Source organism: Cryptomeria japonica, chromosome 4 (assembly GCF_030272615.1).
Source record: "Cryptomeria japonica chromosome 4, Sugi_1.0, whole genome shotgun sequence".
NCBI classification, from domain to species: domain Eukaryota; kingdom Viridiplantae; phylum Streptophyta; class Pinopsida; order Cupressales; family Cupressaceae; genus Cryptomeria; species Cryptomeria japonica.
The window spans coordinates 523,860,145-523,870,405 of NC_081408.1; the positions used below are offsets into that span (position 1 = coordinate 523,860,145).

Consider the following 10,261-nt stretch of genomic DNA (forward strand, 5'->3'; position numbering starts at 1 on the left):
CATTGCACTTTAGATACCTTATATGTAATGTGATTCTTAATAAGTTGAATTATAATATCCTTCTTGTCTTGAGAACTTGGGTAAAACACTACAATAGATGTGTGTTCAGGCATATCAAATAATATACATGATCTAATTTATTATTATATTAATGTAAGGGAGTATAACAAATACATGAAAAACACATGAATTTTTAATTTATATATATTTTTATGAGTAAAGGAATCATCATCAAATAGAGAAACTCTATAATTAATTTAATAATTTAACAATAAAGTGTTATTAATATACATCAAACTTTTCCCTTCAATTTGATAGAATTATAGTAGAGTAACCTTACTTCATCTAAAAAGGACTCATTTAAAAGATATTCAAGGATTCCAATTTATAGAGGACAGGAGAAGGAAAAACAAGAATGGTTTCCCAAAATCAAACTACCAAAACTAATGGTATGATAACTAATACTTTACAAATAACAACCATTACTAACATCCTTTTTATGCATGTGAAGGGTTGGGACAAACAACCAAATATAACGCTCCAAAATAGAGTGGACAACTCATTTAGATCACATAGATTATGATAGGATGCTTCAATCTATATCCTAACACCTAGTGTTGAAAAAATGATAAGTAAAAAAAATCGTAACTACCATCATCATGAGTAACCTCCATCATGAATTCCACTACAAATAATATTCCAAGTTACACGGATAATAATATCTCAAAACCACCTATATAGATTTTTAAGTACTCATTTCTAAAATATTAGAGATCTAACATTAGTACACAGATATAAGATTATATCTCATTATCAAGAAAAAATTACTTTTACTTAATATTATACTTAATATTATACATTGAAATGACATAAAAGTGAAACATAAAATGAATAAATTACATGATACAAGGTCCATTCAAGAGTGAGGCAATCATTCGATCTATTGAGGAATTGACTAGATCTTATATTACCCTAGTAGATTTTTTTCATGATAGAGAATGTAAAGAATGCTATATATTGATTATTTTATTTTTGATTTCCTAGCTAGTTTAATGATCATTTAACATCCTACAAAATTATTATAGAAGGGAACATCTATTTCTACTAATTAGACTAGACTTATAATTTATAATGGTGCTATTAATTTTTTGAACAATGAATTCATGGAGGCTTTATAGAGGAAGATTAAAGAACCAAACATGAGTAGCGAGCTATTTATAAGGGGTATAGGAGTATTGCACATAAATAATATTTTCTTTAAGTAACATAGACGTTGTTAGTGAGTATGTTTTGAGGTCCAAGATTAAAAAATTAAGAAGATGGACAACTGAAAAGTTTCATAATTGAAATCTTTTGAATACAATATATTTAATTATATTCCAACTGTAAGATTATTAATTATCAAATATTAATATAAGTGAAAAATAATATAGTCAATATAAGAAATAGTTTAGAGTCTGAGAAAAAGAGGTTAAAAAATAATTTATTTGTAAAAGTACTATCATAAAAATAAAGACCACAAATATTATGTAGGCACTTCTTTTTTATGACGCAAATAATATCACAAATTTTTTAGTTTTCTATCAAAAATCCTTTCATCAAAGTCATATGTGGTACTCTAAGAACTAGCTCCTTGAAACAATATATAGATTTGTGACTAAGCATTTTGGCACTACTTGCATATTGTAACTTAGACTACTTTGAGTATAGAAAGTTGTACTTGCATACTCCAAATCATAGATCATGATAACTTAGGATCAAAATTCTATTATAAATATAATAAAAAAATAAATTCACCTTTAATGTCCTTTCTTATTAGAGTAAAAATTATGAGCACACATAGTAATATATTAGGACTCTCCCACTATAATAAGATCTACCAATAAATTGAATGTGAGAATTGAAGGACAAGTGGAGTGGGTACTTTTTTTTTTTATTGTTGGAAAGAAAATAAAAATTACAATGCATATGTTAAACAATATATAACCCAATCCTCAAAGAATGGACTATTATTCCACTAATTATCTCTACACTATCAAACATTTTTATAGTTAAAATAAACAAAAGAGAAAATGACACAAAAATAATATAGAAGGTATTCTCAAAGAATGATCTATTATTACACTAGTTATTAGCCACACTATTAAATGTAGATATAATTAAAATTAATAAATTAAAAAGTCTTCATAAACAATACATTTAATGGTAAGCCTAATATCTTATATTATCCTAACAAAAATATTCAAGTTATTAACCTATTAAATGTTAAGATGAAATAAACTAATATATATGTTATTAAATTTAGTCAAAATATTTGAATTTTGAGCTTTCATTGGTTAATAAGCTACAAAGTAATGAAACGTCATAATGTAATAGTACATCTAACTTTGGTAGGAATTAAGAACATGTAACAAACCTCATTCTCTCTCTATTTTTTTTTTTGGGTCTAAGATGGACAACAATAGATTTGAAAGTTATTGATAAAATATTGATAATTATATTTTGTTTGTAGTGTCTCGTAAGATCTAGATGAGAGGAAGATGGTTGTGAGATCAAGAAGCACAACATACAAATATAAAATATTTTTTAAAAGAAACATATTATTGTAAAATAATTACATTGAAATTATATATAAAATAATTTTTAAAATATAATTATTTAATGCTTAGTCAAAATTATAAATATCTATTTCTAATTTTTTTTATTAATATCTTTACTAATTATAAAACATTTTTTAAATTTAAGAACAATAAAAAAAAAGATTTTAAATAATTTTCAACCACTTGAAAGTCCAATGCCTCACATTACTTTATAATTTCAAATCTCAAAACTACCTTTAAACAAAATAATTTATTTCAGAAAAATTCAATATATTTGATTGATGCTAGAATTAATTATCATGTAAATACTTAATATTTGGTCAAGATTACAAATATCTATTTCTATTACCTATATAATAATAACTTTAGAGTAAAAGAATCTTAAATTTACTCATCACCAACAAAAATAGATTTTAAATGATTGACTGTTGACATCGCTTTATAATTTCAAAGCTTACATTGTTGAATTGAAAATTGAAAATGTTTGATTGGAATTAAAATTATTCGCCTATTTCATGGGTTCACACTATGCCATAAAAACGAAATTTAGGGTGATTAAATTATGAATAAAAAATTCCAAAGTCCTATAGTAGTATCAAGTCAATAATGATTGTTATCTTCTATGTAAGTCAATAATAAATTTTTTCTTATAATTAATTATAAATAGATGCAAGAAAATGAAATAATTTGACATTAAAACACAACAAACAAATTGAAGCTTGAAATCTTCGAAATAACCGAAAGTCACGGTGACAGAACTTTCTATGCAGATTGATGTTAGCATCAAGACCAAGACGAACTATTTCAAATGACGTAATTAATTCATTTCTATTAGTTGTGATAAAAGGAACGAAGCAAGAAATGGAATTTAAATTACAGAGTCGTCGAAGTATTTTAGTCTAAACATTTTTATCTGACCTTTTCAAATAAATTATGACTAGCGCTTGCATCTAAATAGGTGCAATTTATTTATCTTTATAATTTTTATATAATTTTTTTAATTAACTGATATTATTAAATAATTTTTTTTAAATATAATGATTAATATTAGAAAAAAATATAAATATAATGGAGATTCTATTTTTTTTAAACAATTTTTTTTTAAAAAAAAAATCTTTATTTTTTAACAAATGTCCACGGAATTTGTCTTACGTCAGATTTTTCTCACATTGAAATTTGTTTTTGATAATAAAAGCAGCTAAAAACGTCAGATTAACATTGAAATTTGTTTACCCTAATATATATTTCAATAAATGATTTAATGGATTGCAAAATACTATTCTTGTTTTTTATTGATTCATGAAAATTATTATTATAAGACAATTTGTGTTGAATTATATTAGGGATCAATCTACTCAGTTTAAAATAAAATGCATTGACACCTCTGTTTGTACAACATTCTAAGTTCAGCCAAATGATCTCTAGTCTAAATCATGATTCAACTCTACTATCACTCTTTACTCATCACATTAACTCTCTAAAATCTTAATTAATAAAAAAATTGAAAACACGGTTTTAGAGCTTGTATTTAAAAGGATCACTCAAAATCATTTTAGTATCATATAAAAAATTGGATCAGAGTAGACCAATACATTTACACGTTTGTCTTTTTAACACTATGGATTCAACCCAATGATCTTTATCTAAATCACAATCCAACTCTATTCTCACTCTTTACTTATCACTATGAACTCTTTGTAAAAACTAGTATAAAGCCATCACTATTTTACATTAGAATCATCAACCCAACAAATTCAACAATTATTAAATATCAAACTCTAGGTAATATAGTCACTAAAATCAAAACAAAATTGCATACTAATGCGAACTTACATCATTGCCATAAATATGTTCCATTTAGATTTTCAAGTTTAATTGTTTCAGTTTCTAATTAATAATTCAATTAAAATTTCAATTTAGAAACTTTTTCATGATGGTACCATAATTGAAATTTTTTAATAGATGTTTAATTTCAAATTTTGTTATGTTATTTCAATTGATTTACATATTCCCAACTCTTAATTTATCTAAATTTGATATGCTATGGATGACAAAATCTAGATCTTGAATTTTATTGAATCGAGATGAAAGAATTCTTCCCACACATCATATAATGTTAACAATTTATAACAAATTGTATGTTTTTGAGAGCTCAACTCTATTTCTCTACAATTCCACAAGAGAATACTAAACTTTTAATTATCATTACCATCAGGCAGATAAGCTATTAGTACAATCTACAATTGGGGGAAAATGAAGTACCAAAAAGCCTACAAATATTTTTGTCTTCAACAAAATAGGGGAAAGAAGTAGGAATATACAATATACCGAATGGTGAAAATCTCAGTGGTTTGATTTGTTCACACTGTACAAAGATGAAGCAGCAGAAGCAACAACAGTTTCAATGAAATCAAAATCGTCTTTGACTGGTAGAGCTCCAGGCGGTCTTTAGCCTCTGGAATTGAAGAAGTTTGTTTAGTGTAGGATCTTGCACCAGGTGGGGCTGCCAACATGTATTGTCAAGTAGCAAAGCAAAATTAGTGCAGGAATCTAAGAGCCTGAAGCACCAGAATCCCCAAAATAAAGGGAATATTCGATTTCCTGACAATGACCGAAAAGAACACACAAATTTTTCAATTTAGCGACAACCAAAACAGTTTGATGGCGTGATACATTTTTTTGATGGTGGGTTCCCCACCTTTAAAAAAAATAAAATAAAACTAGTGAGCGTAGGTATTCTTGGTTTTGTTTCATTCGATTAAAGGCCTACAGATTCTACGATGCAACCCAATAGGGTGCAAATAGTTATTCCGATAGTAAATATACTTTGGATAATTTATTTGGAGGGTCAAAATATGATAGAAAATAAAATTATTTTTGTTAGGTGTAATTATATATAATATAAGTAAATTCAATTTGCAATGTTAAGATAATGAATATGAATGAATGCAACTTAATTTGAATCAATAAGTTGTATGAAATATTTTTTTAGGACATTACTTTTTTACACTAGATATATAAAAATGCATGCAATACATTTGTTGTTGGTCATTGAGATATTTTCTTGTACCCCTTGCACAATTAGAACAAATGTACATTAATATTATATTATTATAAGAACACCTCCATTAATGCTAAAATAACTTTCAACCATCATAAATGATTCTTAAAAAGCAATAGAAAACTTATTCATAAACAAGGCTAGCAAAAATTGATTTTTAAAATTATAACTCACTAAAAATTAACTAAATAATTATTTTATAAAATTTACATAAAAGTAGAAATATTTAAAAAAAAAATCTGAAAATTGTTTAATATTCAACAAGAAAGTGTTATTGTAAACAAAACACAAAAATCTAAAAATAATCTAAAAATGTTATTGTAAACAAAAAGAAAAATCACAAAAATTTACAATTTATGTTCTAAATATTTATTTCTTACTAAATGATTTAAAAATTCCAAACTCTTAAAAATTACTAAATAATTTCACACTACTAAAATTATTATTTTTAATTAATCCATCAAGTCAGTTTGTATGGGAGTGTTTTTTTTTTTCTAAAGATGAAAAGATAACATATTTTGCATTATTTTTGTTATGGGAGAATAGTATTAAGCTGTTAGTTTTTGTTTTTTTTAGTGGCAACTATATAGCCAGATAGTCAGGGCATTGTTTCTAAAAAAATAAACTTTCTTTATTTTTGTGATGCATTTTATATTGCTATATGTATTATAGATATTTTATAGAGGAAAATAAATATAGAATTTTATAATGTTATATTATTTTAATAATATATTATTATAACATAAATAGATCTATAATCAAATTAAATAATAAAAATATCAAATTGTATAAAATTTTAAGGGATATATATTTATAATAATAATTACATAAGTAAAAGAAATGTTATGTTATAATAAAATAAATTGATTTGTTATTTTTAGTTACAATTTTCTTTTATTGAATTAATTTGTTTAAAACTAATTCTACTTTTATACATATTTTATTATATTTAAATTACAATGAATTTAAAAAAAATATTACTATTTTTATTTAATTAATTTGACTTAATAAAATTATTATCTATCAAGACTATTGTTATTTATTATTAATTTTAATTTTTCTTAATATTTAATTTTTTATATAGTTTTGTTTACACTTTTTTTTTAATTATATTTTAGTTTTTAAAGTAGATTTAAATCTAAAACTATTTCAATTATTTAACTTTATTTTGTGAAATTAAAAATTTATTAGGATTTCTTTTATTTATATTATTTTTCTAGTAAAATTTTAATTATTATGAAATAATTATGTTTAATTTTTTTTATCTTAATTATTATAATTTGTAAAATATAATCATTATTAAAATTAAATCATAATTATTATTAAAACTATATAAAAAACAAGGCAAGTACTAGCGTAGCACTTGTTTTTTTAGTATTGAGCTTCCCTCACTAAATAGAATGTTACAACTATTGTTATCACTAAATTTTTTTTACCAAAATGACTGACAACCTATTCCCTAAACAAACTGATAAAACACAAGTTCGTACAACCCTAACATGATAACATTTTAAGAATAAATTAGTTAACATACAAAATTAAAAAAATACAAATAAAAATTATATTGTGAAGATCTGTAATATTCATTATCATGCAAGCCAGTATCTTGGTAGCTAAAAATGACAAGTTTTGTGGGTCTCAATAATTGTCGGCTAGATTTTGATTTCGGCTGGATCATCCACTGAAATGTTGGTTGAACAAATTGTTTCAAGAGTTTTGTTTTTCAATTCCTTTCATTTCCATTTTTTTTTCAAGTTTACGCACTATAATTAATTTGTTTGTGTTTACACAACCTTGCCTGCATCTGTCTCTGCATTAACCGTACTCCTTAGAGTGGCTTGTGTGGGGCCCTCTTAACCCACCATTTTCACCGCTTCCTTCACCGTTACTTCCAACAATTTTAATTTTTCCCACCTATTTCCAGCCTGTTTCTGAACAAGAGCTTTGGAACATCTATCGAAGCATAAGGGACAGTTATTATCATACATGACAGTTAGAAATACTGCAGTAAACATGCCTGCAAAAATATGAAGCCAATGCAAATTTAAGTTGTCAAAAACCTCACGGGATTGCAGATTAAGGTAACTTGTTTGGATTTATAAGTGCAAATTTTAAATTGGATATAAAAAGATAATATGTTACTTTTTACTTATACTCGACAGGATAACTGTTAACATTTAGACTATGACTGTTAACATTTTTTATATTAAGAATAAGGAGATCACAAAGTCAACAAATACCACCGAGAATCAAAGTATCAGAGGACAAGCCTCACACAACAAAAAAGACGAATGCTATGCACAACCAGACTGATACAAAAATTGGACTAGAGCAGAAAACAACATCTAATGCAGCACATCTTCAAAAGAGTCCACCCACGCAGTCCACCCCAAAGCACCTTCCATCCAAACCAAATTCTTTTGATCTTGGATTTGCTTCCGCATGTATAACATCTCTCCAGGAGTACACTGAGGGTTTCTTTTAATTTCCTTGCAGATGCGATCAAAAGTAAGGTTGAAATTGCGGATATTGTCCAGGTGCAGCCTCCAAAAGTATCCATTCTTAACTTTGTTAGTAAAGAATGTAGCATGTCCATCCCTAAGCAACCTTTTGAACTTAGCTTTGTTAACCGTCATAGTAATTTGAATCTGCGAAATTTTTTTGAAATAAGTGAGACTTCGAAAAGACTCAATAAGCAATCTGGGGACATTTTGAAATCTTTCTTCATTTCTGCACTTCCAAATTTGCCACAAAATGTTAGTTGAGAGAATATCCCAGAACATATTAACATTCTTTTTAATATTAAAAATAAAGCCAGTAATAACTTCAAGAATATTGAAGAAGCAGGGATAGAAATACCAAACATCAACCAAACCTCTTTAGCAAAAGAGCACTTAAAGAATATATGTCTTCCCGTTTCCAGGGTTCTGCAAATGTTGCACATGTTAGTCTCAGAGAAGTGATTCCTAATAGGAAGTTTATTAAGATTAAGTAACCATTTAAAGAATTTGATTTTAGGATCTATAGAACTTTTCCAGAGATTGTCAAAAATCTTATTCCAAGAATGAACATCCAAATTAACATACCAAGTATCATTAATGTGCTTGATAATGTCATTATTGTTGTTAATGATGGAGTAAATGTTTTTAGATTTAAGCCTGGAAATGATAATACCACCAGGCCATTTGATTTTCTGATAACTATTAGAATCAACATGGCAAACATTAGGAATACTCATGCTGGCCCTGACAATCATATTATACATTCTCTTATGAGAATCTGAGAGATTAAATTTACTTTTAAGCTCATCCCAATGAATAAGCCCGTCATTTTCAAAAATATCAATAAGCTACTTGATCCCAAGGTTAGCCCAACATTTGGCAGAACAGCCTTGGGTAAGGGCAAGGGGCTTATTTCCAAGCTTAAGGTTCCACCAAGTGGACCTCTCACCATGGAGGGTCTTATCATCAAAAAAATCCTTATTCTTAATGAATTGCCTAACATGGTTCCAGGCTTTCCCGATAGACTTGAACACAGCCGAGCCTTGAACAATGATAGGGAATTCACTACAAATAAGATCAATAAGAGGGAGATTTTTCCAAAATTTAGCGTTCTTAGGATAACCCCTTTCAATATTGTTACGAATAAGAACTCTCCAACGGTCATCCCCCTCCAAGACATGAAAGATCCATTTGGAGGCCAAAGCAAGACCACTCAGTCTTAGGTCTTTAAGCCCTAAGCCCCCAAAGAGTTTATCCACATGACACCAACTCCATTTAACAGAGTGAGCCTTGTTATTTCCTTTCCCATCCAACCAAAGATACTTCCTGATAGCCTTTTGAATTTCCATAACTTGGTAATCATTAAACATCCAAGCCGAAGCATAATAAATATTGTAAGAAGAGAGAATCTTTTGACAAACTTGCACTCTACCCGCAAAAGACAGAGACCTGTTATGCCACTTATTCAACTTATTATGAATCTTATCTTTAACCCAACTCCACATATCTTTCAAAGAAGGATCAACAGAAAAGGGAATACCCAAGTATCTAACAATATTTGAGGGACCACCCCACTGAAATTCAAACTTACTGAACCAATCAGGAGGATGGTTATTCCATCCAAGACAAATAGACTTGGACTGGGATAACTTAGCTCCAGAAATCTTACAGAAAAAATTGAGTTTATGAGTCATAGCAACAAAGTTATCTTCAGAAACCTCATGAAAGAGAGAAGTATCATCAGCAAACTAGCAATTAATAAGCTCCTTGTTATCAGGAAGAGTGATGCCTTTGATAGCAGGGGATAAGGTGTTATCCCTAAGAATATAGAATAGAGCTTCAAAAGCAATAACAAAAAGGGCAGGGGCAAGCAGACAACCTTGTCTAATAGATCTACCTAACGGAAAAGGGGCTGATAAAGAACCATTAATATCAATTTGGGCATGAGCATCTCTAAGAAGCATTTTAACAATGTCACAGAAGAAGGAAGGGAAGCCAAAAGCATCAAGCATCATACTAATAAAGCCCCATTCAATTGTATCATAAGCTTTTTCAAAGTCCAGTAAAAACATAGCAACATTCTGATTAGTATGCTTAGC

General features: G+C 27.5%; 1 protein-coding gene across 1 annotated transcript; it reads right to left on the minus strand.

Annotated features, from left to right (window-relative positions):
- Positions 1–9,010: 9,010 nt before the first annotated feature.
- LOC131875197 (uncharacterized) lies at positions 9,011–9,856 on the minus strand. The gene has a single exon (XM_059219254.1). The coding sequence runs from the start codon at positions 9,854–9,856 to the stop codon at positions 9,011–9,013; it is 846 nt and encodes a 281-aa protein (XP_059075237.1).
- Between the last annotated feature and the right edge of the window lie 405 nt (positions 9,857–10,261).